This window comes from Haliotis cracherodii, unplaced genomic scaffold (assembly GCF_022045235.1).
Source record: "Haliotis cracherodii isolate W230 unplaced genomic scaffold, xgHalCrac1.p SCAF_13, whole genome shotgun sequence".
NCBI classification, from domain to species: Eukaryota; Metazoa; Mollusca; class Gastropoda; order Lepetellida; family Haliotidae; genus Haliotis; species Haliotis cracherodii.
This window is the reverse complement of record NW_027266268.1, coordinates 10,655,904-10,682,471: the sequence shown is the minus strand read 5'-3', so window position 1 is coordinate 10,682,471 and position 26,568 is coordinate 10,655,904. Positions and strand designations below refer to the sequence as shown.

Below are 26,568 nucleotides of genomic sequence, written 5' to 3'. Positions count from 1 at the left end.
GATTGTAGTCTCGGTTATCGATCCATAGGAAAAGCCCAAGGTGGTGGTCAGCATGTCCCTCGTTGGAATCGTTAGCGGCCTGACATTTCCTGCCCATGGAAGAGACGAGAATGCGAATCACGACGAAGGAATCTTGATTCGTCGCTGAACCAGACATCTCTCCATCTAACGCCAATACATTACACCTCTTCATTCTGCACCTCTTGGTCCGTTAATTTTACTTTTGTGTCCAAAAATATACGTATTGCATTTTTGGGGTAAAGTATATTACCTATATTACACATTCTGTGATCATGTTGCACGAGTACTTCTACTTTTAGCGACAAAAAGTCGTTTTTTTTACGGGATTCTGTCAACTGTAAAGTATTATTTAATTTGGTAACACTATATCGTGTTCGAATCCTAAATTCCATAAATTTGGGTGTGTTTTCTATTGCTCGTCAGAGTATTTGTAGTTCATCAGAGAATCTTATGCATTCGAAACACACCAGACAAAAGGGACAATACATATCTCGGATTTGTTATAATATTATATATATCCTAATTGGAAACGGACTGCTTCACTTCATATACTCCGCTTGTATCATTTTCTATTCCCGTCATTTAACGGCGGTGTCCACAAAGAAGCCAAAACACATTAATGTATATTGTTGTAATCTTATCGTGTTTTATATAGCTTAGTTCCTATCTTAGTAAGCACGTTTCAAGAAATTCTTACGCAAGATAACAAGACAGTCTGTGACCTGTTCATGAAAAGAAGCGCCTCCCACGGGACACCTCGCGCACACCACGCCCGCATGTCACGTGCATACCTTCTCGGTAAGTGAAACATGTAATTGTATTTGATCTTCCATTTGATAAACTGATTTTTGCCAAGAACAGCTTAGTCACACCACCACAGGGTCGCTCTTCAAAGAACATCTGAGGACCTCACACCGTCAAAATGTTGGAGGACGACTTGTGACTACGAACGACTGTGTCAAGGTCATAAAATACCGTCATGTTTTGATTTTCTGTAGAAAGGATTACTTGTTTGTTGTTTGAAGCCGCATTCAGCAATAACCCAGCTGTTTGACGGCAGTCTGTAAATAATCGTGTCTGGACCAGACAATCCAGTGATGATTGACATCATCGACTTACGAAAATGTGATAAGATAACATTTATCAAACAAGTCAGCGAGCCTGACCACCCGATCCCGTTAGTTGCCCCTTACGACACGCATCTGTTGAATAGAAGTTTAGTTATAAGCCATGTATACACATGTAGGTAAGTTGGCAATGTCCTTAAGAATTAAGTCAGAGTAGCAACATACCATGCAGTGGTCGGTGATTCATTTTTGTGATATGCATTATTTGGAATGTCCTGCTTTTGATTTCATGGAAATTCGATCAGATGTGAAGCAATTGAACTTGAGTTTTTGAAGATAGCAAATAGTGTCATTCAACCGTGCTGCTATCACCCTACACTATAGCATGGAATTCAATGGATGATTGGTTATAGTTAAAGGGCGGGGTTACTTCCATTAATTTCATGACGCATTTTAGGCCAGGTGTCGACACTCGCATCATTTTAGTGACGCATTAATTTTACGGTTGACGGTAATTCTTATTTCTTTACCTTCTCTTTACCTTATTTTACTTATTTTTTTTAAATAATCAGATATACCAATGATTGATAGTATGAGTAGCGATGGATGCCTTCGAGGTACGATGAGACGCAAGTTATCGAGTCTTACGACACAAATGGAATTCTGACCATTAATTCTAACCCAACTTCCGCTAGGGTAAAGAGTATTAAGATATGATTTTAAAAAAGATCAGTGTTCACAATGCCAGTTGTTCTCTGAGCACCTGGCTGGCATGGACAACAGAACGTGATTTTGATTACTTTGTTTTGCACCAATTCATAATTACATTCTGCAATAGACCGCCTCCGTGGTCTAGTGGTAGAGCGTCCGCCCGGAGAGAGGAAGGTCCGGGTTCGATCCCCGGCACCGTCATACCAAAAGACGTCAAAAGATGGTACTTGTTGTTACCCTGTCTGGCGCTCGGCATTAAGGGGATAAAACAAGGACTGGTCGGCTCGTAGTCAGTATACTGTGTCTGAGTGGGGTATTCATGTTAAACTGCAGTATGGTATCTCAGTGAGCTAGCACTATAAATCGGCATCAGTCCGGACTAGTACAAGCAGCCACACAAACACACATACGTACATGCACGTCGCTATATAAGTGCAATAATCTTGGACGAGACGTTAAACCCCATTTCACCTCACCTCAACATTCTGCAATAGCATCGATAATTTGACGACACCAATAACATTGTTGGATTTTTGATACTAAAAGGAAATGGAAACAAGTAGCACAATTAAAGCATCAACTTTCAAACAGCTCAAATTCTCTCTACAGTGACAGTAAATCATCGGGACATTATTCAGCAGAGAGAATTATTTCGATCGAATATACCTTTATGATACATTAACTGTGCATGCATATCGAACACGTTTTATTGTAACTCGCATTTTCCACGTGCTGGAGGCGTCTAATTAATTTTGGACGTGCAAAACGTGTTTGTATCACAACTTCACATTTAGTTATCTAAACACATTCCAACTCAATTTGTAACCATGATTACTTTCAGTGAAAGTTGGTAGCGATGACAGGGAGCTTCGGTTCGTTGCGTGGTATGCGGGATCCGATTGCATTCCTAGCACGGAAACGTAACGCACGTGCAGCACAGTCTGAAGTCCACTTCATGGGATATGTATTTGAGCCACGTGATCAAATGAAGACATCTCATTGGACACGAGTCTTTGTAGTTGGGTATGATTGCTATTCAATTCACACAGCAAGGGTCAGTGAGTGTGAGTGTGACGGGTATGGTACCTCGAAACATAATCGGGGCGAACCGGGATTCGAACCCACAATCATAGGTTTCTGGCGTGTCCAAGGGACGCAACTCTGCACAGCGGATCACGGCGCCTTAGACGACTGGGCCACCTGTGGCCCCAGCAGGGGTCAGGAAAACGAATGGTTGATATAATCAACAACGGCCCACGCCGTCGACGTACCTTGACACGCAATCAACGAAGTCACCGAGCTTGACCCACAGATCCCCTTTAATAATCGCCCCTTACAAGCATAGGTTCATGGGGGGCAGTTCTATCTATAGAATGGGGCGGTCGGGTAGCCTGGTGGTTAAAACGTTCGCTCGTCACGCCGAAGACCCGGGTTCGATTCCCGACATGGGTACAATTTGTGAAGCCCATTTCTGGTAAATAATCGAGACTCGACTAGACAATCCAGTGATTGATATCATGAGCATCGACCCACGTAATACAACTGGGATACGATGCCATGCATCTTGCGAGCCTGACCACCTGATCCCGTTAGTCGCCTCTTACAACAAACATGGGGGTGTTGAAGACCATTGCGAACTATGATCTTTATGGGAGTAGTATCGAGGTAAACCCAGAATATTATAAAGAGTACTAAATACTTTATCTATAAAAAGTACGAAATACTTTATCTGAGCCCCTTTCAAAAGTTCCATCCCCACAATTGTCGTAACTCCCATTCTTTAACATAGACCTGTAGCACTAAGATCGCTTTGTTGAATGGGATAATTATAAAAGTATCATTTTCTAATATCGGCTAGGTAATGGAGTATATGGAAAGGTATTGGACGTTATCTGAACGCCTCAACCTCATTTTATATTTTCAAAAATTCTACGTGTTGTCCTACTGGGATATAATAGCGAAGCAGTACCACTAAAGGCTTTTTAATTGAGGATCGGATGGATACAATGGTACTTAACGACTGAATGCACCAATTCTCATCCAATTTCCTACTTTGTTAAGTGCTCCAGTGATTGAGGGATGATCGATTGTTCTGTCTTACTTTAATGAGTTCCCACCTACTCAGCATCCTCATCCCACATCCTTATTTTCGGTCTTGGAAAAATGGCCCACCAAACAGTTCTGAAAACTATTCTCTTATTACGTCTAGATGTTCCCGGCAAAAATAACCTGAACACTCTAAAATACAATGGCCGTGTCATAATATAGCCTGAACCTCGGCAGTTGTTGACGCTGTGTATGACAGGGGATCTGTGCCCGGTTCAATTAACATATCCCCAGAACAGCGTTAACCACGGCCCCTACAATCAGCCTACGATTTAATTATCAGCAAGGACGTTTTTCAAATCTGTATTCCTCTAATAACATGAACGATGACATTCCCGGGGACGTTGAATGTATGCCGCCATCTGTGTGTGTCAATAGTCAGAGGTCATTCTTGCAAACATTCTGTTGATTTAACTTTCATCTTTCACGTTTTTCTACTTGCTCGAACTTTTTAGATCTAAATTTGATGGGTACTTCGGCCGTTCATTAAATACGTTTTAAAAGCCATCATTTTCCTGAAATATATCACCTTGAAAAATGTCCCCTAAAATGACGGATTATGTGATATGTATCGCCTCGGACTGACTGGTCAATTACACGGTTTAGTGTAAGAAGGGTATGAGTTTTGACTCAAGTCGCTATATAGTATATCCTCTTCACGTTTCATTTGCCATTACAATGCTATCAATTCTGCTATAGAACCAGAGAAGTATATAAGTACATGTATGTTAGATGATAAATCGCTTGTTTGGGCATTATGTAAATTCAGAGTGTCATCACACAATTTCAATGTAAATTTTAGACGTATACGTAGATATGAAAAAAGAGAACTTGAAATGGGTATCTGTAAAAAATGCCAAGTAGGGGAGACTGAGGATAAATTGCATGTTTTATTGGTATGTAATAAGTGTGAACATCTCGGAGAAAAGTATATTCCGATGTTTAACAATAGGCATAAAAACAAGATGTTAATGATCTGTCTTATGAAATTATAAACCCAACAACTCTGCTGTTATACATGTATGTTCATAGCCATATTGTTGAAACATCTGTCAGATATATATATATATATATATATATCATGCATATCACGTGTCTCAACAAATGGATGTGAGTGTGTCAACTGTACAATGGACTGTGGGTCTTAAATATCGAATATAATGTCAGTCTGACTGCTATAACAGTTTGTTTGCAAACTAAGATGATACGAGGCCTAGGGTTGGTCAAAAAGTTCTCATCTTCCCGAAGCAAGAGAGTTAACTGACTTTAAAAGTCCAGTTTCCACCCTTGCCGAACTAGGCTGGAATTACTGGGCTCGATCGTAGCGCCACCAGTGGCTTTACCAGTTATGTCCCTCTAAGCCTCTCCTATGGACACATGGAGGTGCACATGCTTTGCAAATCCTGCAATCGACCGAAATCTGCATGACAGTTTACGAACCGGATTTCGATTTCGGTGCGCGATTTTTATTGGACTATGCATAGACTCGTTAGTCCAGCCAAAATGTAACTCCATAATACCAGCCTAGTTCGGCAAGGGTGGAAACTGGACTTTTAAAGAAGAAAAGTTTTAAGCTTGCCAAACTTTCAAGTATGGGACATAACAAAGTAAACTAGTCAACATAGTGCATTGTGTCAGTAGTCCATTGCAAGTGTATTGGGTTCGTTGAGGCTGTTTGTATATTAATGACAGTCAGTTGAACGTGATAGGGGTCCAAATGGACACAGAAATGAAAAAGAACGAGTACCGAGCAGTCATCAAGTTTATTTTACTTTAGTGAAATGTACTCCCAAAGAATTTCATGACCGCATGTCACAAGTGTATGGGGATAAGTACCCCAGCTATTCCGCTGTTAAACGTTATGTTTAAAGCTGGGAGAACATGCCTTGATGATGCCCCAAGGTCTGGACGTCCCTTAACTTCCATCAATAAAGATTCAATCAGGGAGATGGAAAAGGTTATACTGTTCTATACTGGATCTATTGAAACTATTATTCATAAACATTTACAGATGAATAAGATATCTACTCGTTGGGTTCCAGATTTTCTAAATTCTGATCTTTAGGAAAATAGAACTGACATTGCCAGAGAAACTTTAGATCTAATTGAGGAGGATTTCGTCAAATTAAAAAAAAGAAAGATTAGCAACGGGTGATGAAACATGGGTCCACCACTATGACCCCGAGTCAAAACTTCAATCCATGGAATGGCACCATTCCACCTCTCCGGCACCAAAGAAATTCAAGTCTTCAAGATCAGCGAAGAAAGTTATGGCCACTGTACTATGGGATGCAAAGGGTGTGATCCTTGTTGATTACCTAGAAAGTCTTAAGACGATCACTGGTGCCTACTATGCTGATTTGCTTCATCGCCTGGGAGATTCTATCAAAGAAAAGAGGCAAGGAATGATGACTGCTTGAGTTCTACATTTTCATGACAATGCCTCTTCCCACACCTCTCGACTTGCAAAGGCTGCTGTGCGACAATGTGGGTTTGAAGAATTTTCCCACCCTCCATACTCACCAGACCTGGTACCCAGTGATTTCCACCTGTTTCATAAACTGAAAGAACGTCTTCGTTGAAAGCGCTATAACGACAACGATGACCTCAAAGCTGCAGTGAATGGGTAGTTCAGGGTGGCTTTAGGAAAGTTCTCCCTGGCTGGAATTGAAAAGCTTCAATATTGACACAATTAGTGTCTTGAAAAGCAGGGAGATTATTATAAATACTTTCATAATTGTTGCTTTCGTTTGTTAGACTTGGAACTTTTTGACCAGCCCTCTTACTTGTATACTGTATATAAGAGTATTTGTTGGCACTTAGAAGTCAGACCTTGATGGAGTTTTATGGACAAGTTCTTTAAGTATACATACACAACGTTTCATAGCTACTTCTTGCCCCTTTTCGAGTTAAGAAGTAGCCCCTAAACATTATATATGTATAATAAAGTAGTTGTTGTCCATAATACACCTTGTGGTGATGCTGTATATCAATCTTATCATTGACCTGTAAGGTTTCACACCGTCAAATTAGGGGAAAGTGTGAATCACACATTTTCTAATATTAATCGATATTTGCAAAAAATATTAATTGTCAAGCTCATCACAACTCTCGAGGATCGCTTCCAGGATCATCGTTATTTATCCCTGCAAGGAGCTCACCCACTCTCTGGGCCAACCCACTTGAATCGATGTGCGCGGTAGTTTTTCGACTCAGAAATCGCCTATGACGTGAACACGTCGTTTTCAACCCTACTTGTCATTGTAGCAAGATCCCGGACGATTCCGAGTTCACTGAAACCGTATCCGGAAAACGAAACGAGGAAAAAATTATGACGTAATTACAATCCACACGTGAATGCACCATCCGGGTCCTCAGGCAGCAATGGCGTAGTGATCTTGCAAGGTTTAACCGTAAACCGCCTTACGACCGATCCCTCCACATTTTCGTAGCTCGAACACACATGGCAGCATTTTCTTTGGAACGCTTTATGTTTTGGTAATCGAAATTAATTTAATATGGAGCAACATTTGTGTTTGGCGACTGTAGCCAGCTTGTGTCATGTAATAGTCTCGTGAAGTATATATGACGGACCGCCTCCGTGGTCTAGTTGCCATGAGAGCGGAAGGTCCGGAGTTCGATCCCCTGGACCCCGGCTGCCTCTTACCAAAAAGACGTTAAAAGATAGAACTTGTTGTTACGCTGTCTGGCGCTCGGCATTAAGGATCAAAAACAAGGACTGGTCGGATGGTCGAAGTCAGTATACTGCGGCATGGTATCTCAGTGGGCTAGGACTATAAAATAGGCATCGGTCCATTTGCAATGTCACATAGTTTGTGTGACAGTTTATGTTTCACAGTTTATGTTTCACAGTTTATGTTTCACAGTTTGTCAGCATCATATCCGTGGTGGTACACGTCTGCATCACTGCGTGCTTTAGTCCCACTTCAACCTGAATAACCGTGATCTAATTGTGTAGATGGACGCTGATGATGCGAACAACTGGATTGTCTGGTCCAGATTTGATGATTTACTGACCACTGCCATATAGCTGGAATATTACTCAGTGCAAACAAAAAATCAAATAATTGATCCAATTTTTATCATATTTATTTTATAGTATTTGTCCATCTCGGGTTGACTGCTGTGATATGCGCCTCTACACCATCAGGTAGGAAGATATTATTGCGCAATAACGTCAAGAACATTTATGCAACAGATTTCATATTAACCTGGCAGAATGAAAGCTCATTTCACTTCAAAATATCGAAAACTCTTAACTTAAAAGGGTAAAATATTATGATTCCAAAGACATCGAATGTTTATCTTTGGAAAAACATGTACAGGACACTCTTTAGAAATCTCCAATCTGCTTGCTACATTTACAAAGTTCGAAACCTCCGGTCTTTCAAGATTGCATTGAACGCAGTAAATATGTCTTAGCTATGTGTCAATCGCATTAAAAGCAGATCTTTTACTCCGATACATACCTGTCTGCGTCAAGATGTGAGGACGCCTCGATAGAAGTTCATTTTTTAAACTAGTCGGCTTTTATTTCTTGCCGTTTTGATTCGGAAACTTTGATTTGTGCCAAAGAAAACCGCTTCAGAACACACATATACATTCGCTAGTACATCCATGTGCATTTGGATGTCAATGCGCTCAGAAACGACAGGGTTAAAAAATATCCACAATATAATAGCGCGGCTTTGTTGTTTGGCAGGCGGATTTCCTCGATTATATTCGTTTACAAGATATAGAAATCAGATATGTTCGTCTGAATGCTCACTCGTATCGAAAGCGAGAAGCATCGATGCTGATCAGAAGGTTCACCTGACGAGATTTCCTATGGGGTGTCCTCGGGTTGCAAAGCGCTAGGGTGTCGGAGTTAAGGATCAGGCCTTAATGAGATTGGCCTGGGCTCATAACATAACAGAAGGACCTACACTAGCCTGTCTGGCAGACCCTGGAGAAGAAATTGTTAAATAAATCTAACTCACGTCAGGAAAGATGTGGCAAGTCTAGATTGCCTGAGCTCTAAAATTAAGCATTGATCTGGGTTCCATTGGGATTTTATATTTCATTTTATAGATACATGTATTTTTAAATAAAATAACTTTTTTCTCGACCCATACGTGCTAACATACATATAGCAAGGGTAGTAGAGTAACCTTGGTATATATGTATTTGCTCTTCTCGCCGAAGACCCGGCTTCAATTCCCAGATGGACACAATGGGTAAAACCCCAATTCTCATTCAAGCAGTCACAGTGGTGTTTTAGTGAAGTAAAGAAATATCGATCAGTAACGAAGACAACATTGTCAGCTGTTTCTACAGGGCGTTTCTGTAGAGTGCGCTCCCTACACTGAGTTAGATGTACCCATTTTGGGTACGTTGTACAGACATGTCTACAGATGATTCCTAAACATGCACTACATTCCTATTTATCGAGAAGTCGGTAACCAGGTCTAGATAATGCGAAGACGAGTAGGAGTGCTGACGAAGTGTGAGTGGCGTATGGGTCACAACCCTCGCTGTTCTAACCTTCCGGCTCAAATAATTACCCTAACTGCTCAGGCATAGAGATTATTTCGGATGAAAGGTCACAAGACATCATCCTTTTTGAAATGTAAAAGTGTTAAATTTTTATGAATATTTTTTAATTTGTAATTCCGGGTCAAAGCATGTGACACTATGGCGCCGAAATGTCACCTAGCTACCAGGGTCCGCTGACGTGGAATAGAATCTGAGATTGGTCCCGAATATAATTCTTTGTTCTTTGCATGTCCAGGGGCTTTGCCACACTGGACTTTCCTCGAACATCCAGCTGACACGCCGTAACTTACATGTTTTGTTTGTTTGTTCGCTGCTTAACGCCGCACTCAGCAATATTACAACTATATGACGGCGGTCTGTAATAATCGAGTCTGAACCAGACAATTCAGTGATTGACATCATGAGCATCGAGTCACGCAATTGGGATACGATGATATACGTCAACCAAATCAGCGAGCCTGACCACCCGATCCCGTAAGTCGCTTCTTACGACAAGCATAGTCGCCTTTTATGGCAAGCATGGGTTGCTGAAAACCTATTCTACTCCGGATCTTCACGGGTCCGTAAATTACATGCAATACTGTTGAACACGGCGTGAAACCTGACCCTGTCGTAACAGTGAAAAGGTCATTGTGACCAATTACCATCATGGCTAAGCAATATTTGAGGCGAGATGGAGGGGGATATAACTCACATACTCTCAGTATATGTACCTTACACGAGCTGATTCTAAAGTACAGGGCCCCGTTCAACAAAGCGACATAAGCTCAACGACAGTCGTAAGTCTATGTTTAAGTATGGGATGTACGATTACCTTAGGGCTACGGTAGCTTTCTGGAACGGAACCCAGGTCCGTTGATTACTACTATGTAAATTGCTGGGCAAAAGTACACACATACTTGGATTTGAAAATTGGATTTGACTCAAACATTACGAACGTTATTAAAATAAAACGTTACACGCTTAATACAGCCGCCGAGACTGCAAACGTCAGGTCCAAAACAAACTTTGATAAACATATCAAATACTTCACCATCAAACATGGGTGTGTTCTTTCTTTTCCCCAGCAGTTTAGCTTCAAATTAGTAACATCGGTTATGGGCCGGAAACGCCATATTAAAATATCAGATAGTTCTCGGAAAGCCGACCACCGATTCTGCTGTTTGAGTGAGTGAGTGAGTGAGTGAGTGAGCGAGTGAGTGAGTGAGTGAGTGAGTGAGTGAGCGAGCGAGTGAGTGAGTGAGTGAGTGAGTGAGTGAGTGAGTGAGTGAGTGAGTGAGTGAGTATGGTTTTAGCAATATTCCAGCAATATCACGGCGGGGGACACCACAAATGGGCTTCACACATTGTACACATGTCGGGAATCGAACCCGGGTCTTCGGTGTGACGAGCGAACGCTTTAACCACTGAGCTACCCGACCGCCCTGTTGGTACCAAGAACACCAAATCACAGACATAGCCGTGAGTGCAGTGAACCGTGATTATCTTGCGCTTCAAATTACAAACATTTCTTCAATACAAATTATCCACTACCGCATCAGACTCGGGTGCAGTGACCTAAACGGACATGAATTCGACAGATTTATACATTTTACATTTTAAACATTATAACATAACATGCTTAAATAAGGTAAGGAAATTGATGAGCTGAACTCCTGTGTTCTCGTTGTGTTTGCCTGGTTACGGGAGCACAAAATCCCGAGTCAATGAACCGTGTCTGAGCCCTTACTGGTCCCGGGAACGCCAAGGGGATTTTTCCTCCTGCATATCAAATCTGGAGGTACAATATCAGAAGGTACAAGTAAACTGTCTTTGTTCATCGATTGATGTCAAAACTGAATGGCAAACATTGCAGACCATCTCTTACAACTATCCGCGTGAGGAAGTAAAGTTGGAAAAAATATTTACTGGAATTAACAGACTGATCGTAGCATGTAATTCGATATCATATGGATTGACAAAAATGTGCCAACTGGAAATGAGTTTTGCATGCCTGATTATTTCCAACACATTGATGCCAAGGTTTCCTGTTGTTTCATCGCAGAGCTCCACAACGCATGGCTTTGTCTCCACTGCACGGGGGTGGAGGACCCATCTGAATGTAACGCTTTCAGACTCTGCCAGGAACCTATGGTAAGGATATCATAGCCTAAGATTGTACCCTTTGGTTCTCTTTACTTACTTTTGGCCTAAAAGAGGACCAAAATTAAGATAAGACTGCCATCTGAGTGAGGGTACCGAGTTTGATGTTTATGTCGTAGTAAGCAAAATTCTCGTGGCTTGTAAATACAGTAAAGTACGGTTATAACGAACTCAAGGGGACTACTAATTTTAGTTCGTTATAACCGTAGTTCTTTATAAGCATATAAACTAGTGTCCAAAAGAAACGATACCACCTGTTTGCAACGACATAAAAGAAAAACTAAACAATGCAGAAGTTTAGGATTGGTGTTATGCTTTTGAGAAATCCTTTCACAACATCTGTACAAAAATTTCATTTCAATAAAATCTGTACAACCAATATGACAAGCCTTTAGAGATGGGTGGGGTCGAAAAATGAACATTTCGTTAGAGCACTGATCACAGAAACAACGGGAAATGTCACACCACACGTCTCAAAGTCAAGTCAGTAGCGGGTATGTCCACCGTGAGCATCATTACATGCCAGAACACGCCTACGGACTGATGACGTCAAACGTCTGATGACGTTGGGAGTGATGCGTTGCCATTCCTCGAGGAGACATCGTTCCAAGTCCTGGACGTTGACTGGAGGCACACGGCGACGTCGGATTTGCCGATCGAGGTGGTCCCATAAGTGCTCGATGGAATTCATGTCCGGTGAACATGCGGGCCATGGCAAAACCTGTACGTTGGCGTTGGCAAGGAAGTTCTGTGTCAATCTTGCTGTGTGTGGCCTTGCATTGTCATGATGGAAAAGGAGTCCACGAGGCTGTTGCTGAATAAAGGGCACCACAACAGGCGGTAGGATGACATCAAGATAACGCTGTGCATTCAGGTTTCCACGAATTACGACAAGCATCGTTTTGACGTCACCACATATGCCACCCCAAACCATTAACCCTCCACCTTCAAACGGCCGGACCTGTTGGATACAGTTAGGCGCCAAACGTTCACCAAATCGTCGGTATACAAGCTGCCGTCCATCGTTTCTGAAGATGAGGAATCTGCTCTCATCAGAGAACATAACACGTGCCCAGTCCCGCAGTTGCCAACGTCGAACTCGCCTGGCCCAGATCAGTCTGTTGTTCCGGTTTCGAGGCGTCAGGAGCGGTCCGCGGTAGGGATGACGTGGCCGGATACCATACTGCCGTAGTCTCCTGTAGACGGTCTGTCGACTGATCCTGTGTCCCAGTGCTGTAGCCGCCGTGGACGTCGCTGTTACGGTGCGGTTCCTCAGGTGTAATACCCGGATGTAACGATCTTCGCGGGGCGTGGTTACTCGTGGTCTTCCACTCCTGGGCCTGTCTGACGTCTGACCTGTCTGACGTAACCGCTGCATCAACCTGGTGATAGTGATGCGTGCGCAGCCCAACCTTCTGGCGACGTCGACGTGTGACGCTCCTTGTTGGACCATTCCAACGGCTCTCTCTCTCTCGATGGCTGTCAAACGTGGCATATCTTGTGTTCTTTTTGTTGCTGTGATATCAACGTGTCTGATCAGCCGTTTTATACAGTTTTTATGCACGTGCAGAACATGCTAGAGAGGGAAATGTCACTTTCACTAAATTTACGTTTTTTCCCGGAAGTGATCACGTATTCCCGGTATTTTTTATCGACTATGCTGTGTTTGGGATGTGCAATACGAATTGGCATGTTTTCATACTAGACAATTCACTTAGTAAAAAACAATTTTGAAAATAAGTTGGTATCGTTTCTTTTGGACACTAGTTTATACACATAACTACACTAAATAGACAGGACCAAAAGGGTAAGTTCGTTATATCCGTCAGTTCGTTATAAGCGTGTTCGTTATAGCCGTAGTTTACTGTAATCTAATGGGGACACGTCAACCAGTGGTTGAAATCATGAGCAATCTTTAACGTCTCGGAGTGTGGTTCCCGGGTAACCTGTGAGGTTCCAGACCGTCAGGGTATGACCATCCGATCCTCATTTTAGGTAACTGGGAATGTCATACGGGAACACGCTGTTTTGGTGGAGACTAATGGGTCTGTATTGTTGTAGCATTGCTACACGGCGCTACAAATAGAACATATCCATGGCACTTTGGTAATTATATCAATAGAGCTTGTTAGTCTAGATATATCGACAGCCCAGCGACCCGTTGATGTCTTGGGTATGCTAGAAACCTAAACTTGTGGGATCGCATCCCGGTTCGCTCCGATTGTGTTTCTAGGTTTGTCAGGACCATGCCCGTGCTCGTGGGTTTCTCCAAAGTGGAAAACGTCTAAGACCTACATCACATCTGGCTTCCCCCTACATTGAGCTGCGTTAAACCAAAGTCACTCACTCACTCATAAAAAACGAAAGCATGTACGAGGCTTGGACAAGTTCCATCAGCCATTTGAGTGAGTGAGTGAGTTGGGTTTAACGTCGCTTTTAACATTATTCCAGTTATATCACGGCGTGTCAGCTTAATGTGGGAGGAAAGCCCGAAGTGATGCAGGTCTCACGAGCACGGGTATGTTGCTGACAAACCTAGAAACATAATTGGGGCGAACCGGGATTCGAACCCACAATCATAGGTTTCTGGCGTTCCCAAGGGACACATCTCTACACAGCGAATCGCGGCGCTTTAGACGACTGGGCCATCCGTGCCCCGAGGCTTGGACAGAAGAGAGGCACTTATTTGAAGTGAAATCCTTTGATGTTGGTGCTGTCCTATTGTAATACTATAACACCTTAGCACGTTAACGAAATACATCTTTTGGTCTTTAGATAGTGTGTATAGGGCCTAAACACATTTCTACGCTGTATTTAAGCAGTAAAGCCATTTCCACATGTCAAGCACAAGGTAACAGAGGAAAGAAAAATGTTTCACATTTTACATGTGAAAACAGAACCGCTTAATCCAGAGCTCATACAGCACCAATAAAACCGTCAAAAACACAGACACAAATGGCCTCTTTACATAGCACCTTACATTGTATTACCTGCTGTAAAAAAATAAGTCAAGACGGAAATTGCTTCACTTTTTTGATATACCGTATTCGACGTAATAAGCGCCCCGCCCTAATAGGCGCCCACGGAGATATTTGCTAATATATTGGCTAGTGAACAAACCCAATTAGCACAATACGCACTCGTGTGTTATATGCACCCTTAATTATAGGCAAATAAATTCTGGAAAAATATATCTGTCGTATATAAACATTTCAGGCTGTCAGCATAAACCACCAAATTTATCTTTTAATATTGTTTTTTTTCACCAAAATAATATTCTGATAAGAGCCCCCTATTTCTAATTTTGAGAGCGCCCTGGTCGCCTATTACGTCGAATACGGTATGTTTAAGCTGGCAAAGTCCACCTACATCTTATTAAATGATTGTTTCGTATAGCAGTTTATTTACTGGCTCATATTGAACCATATTGATAATATATGTTTATTGTTCCTCACTAGATCTGCTTTGCCTCCAGCTACGTCTCTCCATCAGGACGGGTTCTCTACGACATGGGCTGTAGCGATGCACTGGTAGGAACATGGCTCTTTCTGTCAACGGTCGTAAGGCACTTGCATCAGAATCTTAATGATGGCAGTTGGTAGTTGAAATCCATATGTCAGTCCTGTCGTGATTGACACTACAGCGTCTAAATGCCAATAAGGGACCGATCATTTAATTTTCAGAGGGGAGATAATTGGCTTCTTGGATTTTCTATGGAGATAGGATACGTTTTTAAATATTTATTAAAACTATGTGACTAAATACTTTTTAAAGAAATACACCTTGGGACAATGTAATTTTGTGGCACACAGCTTCTTTTTTCTTCAATAGTCTGAAGCATAATCATTTCTGAAGAATTTTCGTCCAAAGAATTTTTTGCGACAAAATTCCAGCCCCCGCCCACTAGAATATGCAATTGTCGGTCCGTAACAAAAAACGCACATGGATAACGCACTTCAAGAATCGACGGAGACCAATATTTAAAATATCTTGTCAATGGGTAATATAAAATACAACTTGATATCGAGCAATGTATACTAGCGTATAAAGGCCACGCTTGTCGCCAGGTTGTGTTATGTCAACTGATCGTCACGTGAACCACTGAAACTAGTGAATTCAGTTCCAATATGGATGCCTCCCAATGCTGTTCCCGAGGGCGTATGTATGTTGGCTATCTATGTCTATCTGCACGTATCTATAGTTTCATCTTTTCCAGAACCAACACGTCGTCTGAATGTTTCAGAATCTGGCAAAGATGACCTTTGCGCCAAGTCCATCGTTGCCGGCGCAGATGACCTTGCCCGCGGGGTCTGACCAGAATCGATATCTGTGTGACCGGCTGTGTTTTTCTCATTTCTGCAACTACAGACTGTGTCCGAGTTATAGTACGTATGAGGTTACCTTTACTGAATCCCTCTTAATCCATTAGACAAATGAAATATCCTATTTATTATATCCTTTCTGTGTAGTTGTCTGCCAGAAAATTGAATAATTTCATTACAATTGTAAAACCTTGAAACGTAAATTCTCCATACCTAACGCGCAGGACGTTTCACCACCAGTTGTAATTGCGACTTATAAAGTAGTTCCGTGTTTGTAAAATCTTAAAATATATAAAAAGCAACAAAACATATTCATGGCCACAAAAATTCTTTATCATTCATTTGGATATGATTATATACAAAATCAGCTTAAACAAAAAATATTCTTGAAATCTACGAGACAGCTGTTGGCAGCGAAAGAATACACGCTGGTCAAGTACCGAAAATGGCGCTTTTCCAACCGAACAATCCCGATTGGCGAGTCAAATGAGAAATTTACAGTTTATAACAAAACATTTTCAAGAGAATAACGAACGGTATGAAGCGATATTTACTCCATAAATGACAATCTGCCATTAGTTTGTATTGTTAATGTTGAAATAACGTCAGCAAACTCCTGGTCAGCAAACAAACAAATCATATGATCATATGGTCCCTGGTGTCCTTTGTATGAAAACAAGCATCGCTGTTTTATACCTATTAACTGACACTCGTATGTATGTACATGGCAGTGTTATTACTCATTATTCTGGCAAATAATTTATTTTAAATCCTGCGAGTCCACATGACTGGATCCCTTCCCGATCCCCTCTTGGAGTAGGCCACAACTGTTTCATATGAACTAGCATTGTCAAATTGGCGAATGATATCGCTATGTATCATTACCAAAGGGTTTCTCTGGCTAAACTACAGAATCTCAGACGAATATTCGCTGTGTGAGCTGCACTGACGTCAGTCATCCTAACCGATGTGAAAGAATAAAAACATGTTCCGCCCACGAGGTATGTCAATTGAAGTATGACAATGTATTAAACTTGGGCGCTTTTATGTTACTGCGTTTAAAATACAGAGAGCAAACAATAACACCAATCTCATTTCAAGAACAGGTTTTTTTAATCCTGCCGAGAGTGCTGGCAAATTTCGTAAAAGAGGGCTAATCAAAATGTAGAGAAGCCATATTTGACTTGTCATTCAAACACACATGGTAAGCAAGACGTTTCTTTTATTTCACTTGTCTTCATAAGAGTTCACTATACGTTGGGTTTTTTCAACTTTTATCATTTATATCAAACTTTGGACATACCTGTATAATCATTCAGCCCACGTAATCATTAATAGAAGCCTCATTTTGGTCCGCTATAATAATTTTGTGGATGGTTGTCGTGATATGACAATCTCTTCGCAGTTAGGTGAATGTGTTGTATGCTTTATAACTACTCAGAAAGTGTTTCCCGATAACTGTCAAATCTGCAGTACTCACAGGCCCTACGGACAATAGCCTCAGCAACATTTAGAATCCCTCAGCATCATTTAGAATCCTCTGTCGCTGTGTTACCGTTGCCGTTTGAAATACAGGCATTGTGTGTATGTTGTTTAATGCCGCACTCAGCTATATTCCAGGTGTAAGACAAGGCAATCCACTGATTGGCGTCATGAGCATCGATCCAAGCAACTGGGATACGATGATGATAGAATAGGTCTTCAGCAACCCATGACTGGTGTAAAAAGCGATATGTTTGTCGTAACAGGCGACTATGCTTGCCCTAAGAGACGACTATGCTTGCCGTAAGTGGGAACTATGCTTGTTGCAAGGTGCGACTGACGGGATCGAGTGGTCAGGCTCTCCTGGTTGATGAATGCCATCGCATCCCAATTGTGTACATACATGCTCATGCTCACTGGATTGTGTGGTCAAGATTCGATTATTTACAGACCGCCGTCATACATCTGGAATACTGTTGAGTGCGGCGTTAAATAACGCGAACATTTTAACAACAGCGTTCATAGCTGACATATTAACATGTGTTTGTCCTTGCCTTCAAGACGTGCATGTATCGGACTTACATCAACGACCTCTTGGAGCTTCGGTACGCGATGGGCTGCATGTCCAAGCGGGTGTGTACATTATATATCGTACCTACGTGTATAACGGTAATGGGTGTACGTGTCTAAATGCGGCTTCAGGTTTCCAAATTTCCAAACTCCAAAATGCATGCTAACTTGTGTCGTTGTTACTGGGTTCCACAGCATGTCTTTCATATGTCGACGCCATTCTGTAGCAGATGTAAGTAATAATCATGTGATATCTACGCAGTATCGGATGAATCAACATAGGTTTGACAATCATTCACACGTGAAAATGGTGTTTGAAACCACTAGAATGTTGGTCACAATATTGTGTATCTCGGCAACAGTTTGTCCAACTTCACAAACTAGTTTGCAAACTGATTTATACAATGTTATGAAGTAAGCTCTCAATACCATTAGACCCATGAAGATCCGGGGTAGAATAGGTCTTCAGCAATCCATGCTTGCCGTAAAAGGCTTATAAACAGAAGCATCAAAATCGAGTTAAAAAACATGATTGTTATTGTTGTTGTTGTTGTTGAGAAAAGTGATATTTTCATCGCATAGAACATAAAACTTGATATTTCACTGCAGTGAGCATAAGACTTGATATTTCACTGCTGTGAACATAACACTTTGACGGAACTATTGTCACACAAGAGTTACCTGACCTCAAATTGTCTCCCTTTATCGTAAGTGTCTGGCCCGTTGCTGACTTTACGTTAGTTCCATATTAACAAGGCGTTAAACATCAAACAAACAAAACAAAACAAATAAATAACTTTCATGCCATTTAAGACGAATCGTTGCTTTCGGATTTATATCTATTTTGCATTTCATCGGTACGATTTTGCACCAAACGGACTGTAGGTGGCGTGAACCGACTCACTCACCCCCTCACTCACTCACTCACCCCCTCACTCACCCCTCACTCACCCCCTCACTCACCCCTCACTCACCCCCTCACTCACTCACTCACCCCCTCACTCACTCACTCACCCCTCACTCACTCACCCCCTCACTCACTCACTCACTCACTCAATCAATCACTTTGCAGACATGCGATACACACGAGGGAAGGAGACGGCAGTTAACTATTGATTGTTGTGATACGGATTTCTGCAACATGCTGTCTGCAATAGGTAGGTTGTGTTAGTTTCTTGACGCACGTAGCTGATATCTTTGAAATATATATTTATGTAGCAAATGCGATCGCTTGTAAAAACGGGTTCGATGTCTGCGTTGGTAAATTTTGGCAGCGATACCGAATTGCAGTTTGATGTGGACAGGTGGCCTCGTGCGCCACAATTAGCTGTGTAGAGTTGCGTCCCTTAGCCATTCCAGGACCCGCAGATCGAACCCAATGAGTTCACAAATTAGAATTACCTATCAGTGTCTACCTCCTGTATTATCATTTCTCTCACTCGCTGTCTCTTTCTCTCTGCCTCTATCTATCTCTCACTCCCTCTCACCCTTATCTCTCTTATATCTATTTCTGTCTCTCTCTCACTCACCTCTCTCTCGCTGCCTCTCTCTCTCTCACTCCCCCTCTCTCTTTCTCTCTCTCCATATAAAAATGAACTTGAGCTGGAATGAACAACACCTGAGTGTTGATTATACTATCTCCAACATACATTCTGTTATCTTTGTTGGTTTTTTTAATCTGTTCAGGGGTACCATTGACGTCTACATCTACAACATCGACAAGTGATTTCACTACTGTTGACGTGAAAACTACAACATTTACCCTAATCACGACTACAACTACTACCTTGATGCCGACTGTAACGACTTCAACAACAACGCCTTCTACAAGTATAACAACCACTACACCGAGCACCACACAACGAATAGCAGGTCCGACGATTTCAATGCGTCAGCAATAACCATTCGGCAGTTGTGCATTATGCAGAAAAGGATTTCTTTTCAATTTTTAATAGTTTTAATTCAAATAAAATTCTTAAATAATTAAACAACGTAGAAGTATACTTTGAGTGATGACTAAGCGCCAGTACAGTTCAAAGTTGGAAATACTATCGCTAAGTTATGATATTTTCAATTGAAAATCATATGATAAATTCAACTGATAGGTATAGTTTTTATATTCAAAATATTCCAGGAAAAGCTACAGTGTTACGGTGAGCTACAGAGTTTGGTGGGTCTTCTTTTCATTTTGAATCACATTTCACTCCTATATCAAGTTTTACATGTATGATGCAGTTGCAAACGTATTCTCTAAAGATGCCATTACGCCGTCTATTTCAATGTTATTCCAACCCGTTAAGATCCGGGAAGAGAATAGGTCTTCAGCAGCCCATGCTTGCTGTAAGGGGCGACTAACGGATCGAGTGGTCAGGGTCGCTGACTTGGTTGATGCATGTCATCGTATACCAATTGCGAAGATCGACTCTCATGATGTCAATCACTGGATGGTCTGGTCCAGATTCGATTATTTAGAGATCGCGGTCATATAGCTGTCATACTGCTGGGTGCGGCGTTATACAACAAACCAACCAAATCAATGCTCTTCCACAGATGGGCCGTTGTGCTTGTCATGTCAGTCATTCAGTCAGCGGAAAGGATGCTCTACTCTATCAACTTGTGGGTCGGACCAGGTCAGTCAAGATGTTAGGGAACGACCATTTGATAATCTGGGGGTGGGGGCCTGGTTTTTTTTGTCGCGATTAGTTACTTTTTTCAGCTACAGCTACAAAACAAGTTAGTTTTGTATTCAAAACTAGGAGCCTGATTTTTTTAAAAAGAAAAACACCTTGCAACAATTTCTTTTTCAATAGTCTGAAGCATATTTTTTTTCAAGAATATCGAATGGTCAGGCCCTCATTTGAAAACATCTACAGTGAAACCTGGTTAGTCCGGACCCCGTTTCTACCGGTTAATGAATGGTACCGGGATAACAGGGTTTCACTGTACGTTTAAAATTAATTCTGATTGTATTTATACTTGTGCCTTTTACGAATTATTTCTTCTTTTTACCTTAGTTTTTAATAAAATTTCCGCAAACAAAATAGGCATGTTTTTTACCTGTAATATCTTCTCCGCAGATGTGTTATTTTTCTGTGAACCAATCGGGAAAGGGGCTGACGTATTCCGCGGGGTGTTCGTCGAAAACAGTAAGTACGGTACTCCATGACTTGGAGCATGAGGCAAACGGGAGGCCAAGTGTTCTAAATATCCGACCCCGCAATTTTCATTTCATTTCAGTTGCATTCCTTATGTGTACCAGGATCCGATGATCCTCAGTTTGAATCTCTCGTTCACACTGATTATGACCCTCGGTTTGTCTGCTGGTGGGTTTCATCAAAGTGATAGATATATCTAAGACATGTGTCACTGTCCTCCCACATCAAACTGACCGCCTCCGTGGTCTAGTGGTAGAGCGTCCGCCCGGAGAGGGGAAGGTCCGGGGTTCGATCCCCGACCGCGTCATACCAAAAGATGTTAAGAGATGGTACTTGCTGTTACCCTGTCTGGCGCTCGGCATTAAGGGGATAAAACAAGAAGTGGTCAGCTCGGAGTCAGTATACTGTGTCTGAGTGGGGTATTCATGTTAAACTGCGGCATGATATCTCAGTGAGCTAGCACTATAAATCGGCATCATTCCGGACTAGTACAAGCAGCCACACAAACACACATACGTACATGCACGTCGCTATATAAGTGCAATAATCTTGGACGCGACGTTAAACCCAATTTCACCTCACCTCACCTCACCACGTCAAACTGACACGTAGGTATATAATTGAAATACTGTACACAGTGTCGCTAAGCCCAAGTCTCCCCAAGCGTGGAAACCCAACCCGACCGCTTTGCTGTCAATTAGTATTTAGTTGTCATTGTATTCAGGTGTCTGTATTGTCATGGCAATACATAATAAAGGTTGTTTTTTTGTTTGTTTGTTGAAAAACGCCGCACTTAGCAATATTCAAGCCATATGGCGGCGGTCTGTAAATAATCGAGTCTGGAACAGACAATCTAGTAATGGCATCATGAGCGTCGATCTGCGCAATTGGGATCGATGACATGCATCAACCAAATCAGTGAGCATGACCACTCGATCCCGTAAGACTCCTTTTACGACAAGCATAGTCGCCTTTTACGCATTTTAGGGGGTTGATAGCATGAACAACGAAATAATAACAGTGGGTATATTGATAATCCACACACTGGATCATTCTGAAAGCGCTACACAACTATAAGCCCGATGTGCTCTGAAATGTTACTCTCAGCTCCCTGGGGAGTATACAACCCAATCTACCTATGAAGCGCAAGAAGGTTAACTGTCAAATACTACCAGGTACCTATTTTCTACTGGGCGAACAAAGCCATACTTTGGACAAAATATTTCTTGCCTAAAGAGACACCGAATTTCGAAAGTAAAGTGTTTCAGTGTTGTGCAGGGGGTCTAGAAAATCTCAGGCGGCCGGATTGCACTCGGTCACCCATTCTTCTACGCTCCGCGACCAACGTTGCTTGTGACCTTGCCATTTTCACAAGGCCACGTCCGTGCCAATATGCGAGGACATGCGATCAACCAGGAGGCGTATGCATCAAATAATTCAATTAATTTCCTGGCGGTTGACCCAGCGTGTGTTCAAGGCATGGGCTGATTCAAGGATTATTGTACAATGCCCTGTGTTCTTGACCGGGGTCAATATCACCGAAGCCCTACGGTCAGTAAATACGTTATCACACCATATGTCATTTACTATAACGTGTTTATGTTTTCTAATGTAATATCAGTTTTACCATGGGGTATTATTGGATCGTTTCATCATCACAGTAATGCGTTTCTTCACCAGCTTGCCACCATATTTTAAATTGATGTCGATGTCATCCCGTGCGGCATTTGATTGGCAGCCGCGTTGTCTATTTTTGACAGTCCAGTTCGGAATGAAAATGTATACACACGTTTGACGAGAGGCACTGTTTAATACGCATTTTTGCCCTTCAAAATCTCTCAAATGGAATCCACTAAAGGCAATTAAATTAGAACATATGTAAGAGAGGCTCTCTATTTTTAGAAAATATGTGGGCATTTCTTAACATGAAATCACTTACTCGGGTTTCCTAAGTATCCATTAGTAGCTGCAATGCTGTTAACGAGGGGGTGAAAGTGGCTATGGGAACAGACTGAACGTGTTCACACAAAGTACTCGCTAAACTCTTAGTCTATAAACGAGGTCCTTCTTCTGTGACTAAATCTAACTAAAAGGTACCCCATACACCTGAAGCAATGAATATAATGGCTCACGTAAATCCTTAAAAGATTAGTTGTGGTAAGGACTTTGTTTAATTTAAAGAAAACTTTGAAACACTTGAATTGCTGACAAAGAACATTTTTTTTCCAATTTCAGTAACATAAGATCTTAGTGCCCGCTATCGCTACGCAGTTGTCTAAAGACACGCATTACGGGTCACGTCAGAACAACTTTTCGTCCGAGTGGTCAGACCGTCGCGTTCGAAGTCGCGAAAGTGAAAGCCCGAATGCTTTTTTTAAAGATTGGCACGTGGTTTTCCGAATGACAGTTACGGTCTGTGTTATTGACGCCGAATGCAACAGCACAGTCTATATATCGTTTCAATGGAATAAACATGATTAATAGAAGAATCTTTTCATATCCCGTGGGAAGTACTACATACAAACCAATCTGTCTATGAATCATTAACGAATTTTGTTTTGTTCAGTTTTTAAATTTTGAATCAAGAACTTTGTCCAACTATTTTTCAAAGCGTGGTCTGGAATGGAAGTCGCCATTTTGAAACGTGTGGCGAAAACCTCGAGAAAGCTGCCTTCTGATTGGCTCATGTCAACATCCTGCTAGTCGTTTTAGTGCCATACTCACTCACTCACTCATCATCAGTTCAGCAGATAGTAGTTCTGAAAGTCTCAACTTGATGACACAAATCAGATATTGATTTCTCGCATAATAGGCCCCAAAAGATTCATATAATTTAAAAATAAATCAAAATTACATTCATCTCGTTGTTCTGGATCACTGCGATTGCGAAATTTAAAACATAACATATTAAACACGCCTAATCGTGATTGAAATCGATTTTCTGCGAGCCAGGTGACTGGAGTATTGACACTTGAATTGCAAATCACTAATAAACCCCAGCCCACGTAGGAATGCTGTTAAATGTTAAATGTTATCTTTATAATAATTCTCTAAACCAATGTACTTGAATCTGTTCAATAAGAAGAAGGAAGATAGAATATATATCAACTATTCAGTAAAATAGTGACAGTATTGAATACATATATTTATTTCTGTGTGATTATTTTTGACGACATTAGGAATTTATATTCAATATATTTAATAATAATATTTAATTTAATATTTAACACAAACAACAGCCCCGGACAATCAGAACGTGTGCGTCAACAATGGAACTGGTGACCATACCCTCTGCTTTGCCTCAGACCTTGATGTTCATGTAGTTTGGATTTAAACTTAAATTACGGACACAAAACAAAATTCAGTGACAAAAAGCCCAATCAATTCGCAATGAACCTTCTGAAATGCTTCTGTGTCAGGATATGGACTAACTGGCAGCGCTTTACGTAATGTGATATAAGGTGTTATACAATATCTTTTAAATGTAACAAGTTATGTTATCATAAGATAACATCATAAGATGATTTCTGCAATAAGTTTCAGTGTGATACAAGGTTAGAATCATGAAACTATCTTATTGTGGAGAATGTGCAATAAATAAAACTTAAAATACCTTATTATTCTTGTATTATACTCACTTAAGGAAAATTTCATTCTTTGGTGGTGATCCGTGAAGATCCGGTTAGAATTGATCGTCAGTTTGTTTATTTGTTAGGGTTGTCTGCTGTAACTACTGAACTATGAAGTTGTTTGACGACACTTTGAGCAAAGTACACTGTATGCAATTAAAGACGTCGCTGGGATATTTCTGACTGCGGTGTAAAACAACATTCACACACCCAAATACGTCGCCAGAGTCATATATTTTTCTGTATGTTTTCCAACATTCCTTGAACAATATATCTATTCAGCTTTGCAGTGGATTTGGAAGTACACTCATTGGAAAGAGATCTGATGAACTACCGAGACGCCTTGATCCCCCCAGTGATATGAAGAGAGACGCATCCCTTCAACGATGCTTTCAGTGTTGCGATTTCAACTTCTGTAACTACGATCTGTGTCCGTCCATCTTTCATTCAACACCTGTGGGTCAGTAACTTAAGATGATATGATTGTCAATATTCCGTACTTGCTGGTTCCTACTGCTAAACGGGGCACAGTAGGCCCAGGCGTCTAAGGCGCCGCAATTCGCTGTGCTGAGTTGCGGCCCTTGGGCACACCAGGAACCTATGACCATGGTTTCGAATCCCGGTTCAGCCCTATGATATTTCTTGGTTTGTCCGCACCATACTCATGCTCGTGGGCTTCAACAAAGTGGTAAAGATCTAAAACATGCATCACTTCAGCCTTTCCTCCAACATCAAGCTGCTGACACGCCGTTATAAATGGAATACTGCTCAAAGCGGCGTTCAACCAATTTCACTCACTCGCTCTCTCTTACTGTCGTATTCTTTATGAAAGGTTTCACTCCGAAACTCCCGTAGTGTGCATGTTACATCCCTAACATCACCAATACCACATATATATTAATTGCAATTTAAAGTGAGTGAGTGAGTTGGGTTTAACGCCGCTTTTAACTGTATTCCAGTTTTATTGCGGCGTGTCAGCTTAATGTGGGAGGAAAGCCCGAAGTGATGCACGTCTCAGACGTTTATCACTTCGGTGAAACCCACGAGTACGGGTATGTGCTGACAAATCTAGAAACATAATCGGGTCGAACCGGGATTCGAACCCACAATCATAGGTTTCTGGTGTGTCCAAGGGACGCAACTCTGCACAGCGAATCGCGGCGCCTTAGGCGACTGGGCCACCCGTGTCCCCTGACAAATTAAATGACTTTAACACTCAGGGTTCATTTTAACACACAGGGTTCATTTCAAAACACAGGGTTCATTTAAACATTCAGGGTTCACTTTAACACACAGAGTTCATTTTAACATTCAGGGTTCATTTTAACACTCAGGGTTCATTTTAACACACAGGGTTCATGTTAACATTCAGGGTTCATTTTAACACTCAGGGTTCATTTTAACATTCAGGGTTCATTTTAACACACAGGGTTCATTTTAACACACAGGGTTCATTTTAACACCCAGGGTTCATTTTAACACACAGGGTTCATTTTAACACACATGGTTCATTTCAACACAGGGTTCATTTTAACACAGGGTTCATTTTAACACAGGGTTCATTTTAACACACAGGGTTCATTTCAACATTCAGGGTTCACTTTAACACACAGAGTTCATTTTAACATTCAGGGTTCATTTTAACACTCAGGGTTCATTTTAACACACAGGGTTCATGTTAACATTCGGGGTTCATTTTAACACACAGGGTTCATTTTAACATTCAGGATTCATTTTAACACACAAGGTTCATTTTAAAACACAGGGTTCATTTTAACACCCAGGGTTCATTTTAACACACAGGGTT

General features: G+C 41.4%; 1 protein-coding gene across 1 annotated transcript; it reads left to right on the top strand.

The window, feature by feature from the left end:
- Positions 1 to 724: 724 nt before the first annotated feature.
- On the top strand, positions 725 to 25,229 carry LOC139459459 (uncharacterized). The gene is made up of 12 exons (XM_071240903.1): positions 725 to 819; positions 8,026 to 8,076; positions 11,506 to 11,594; positions 15,062 to 15,133; positions 15,847 to 15,988; positions 16,838 to 16,926; positions 17,969 to 18,040; positions 19,050 to 19,134; positions 19,664 to 19,849; positions 20,528 to 20,607; positions 21,055 to 21,123; positions 25,044 to 25,229. Exons 1-12 carry the CDS (start codon positions 750 to 752, stop codon positions 25,227 to 25,229), a joined length of 1,191 nt encoding a protein of 396 aa, XP_071097004.1. The 5' UTR covers positions 725 to 749.
- The last annotated feature ends 1,339 nt before the right edge of the window (positions 25,230 to 26,568 follow it).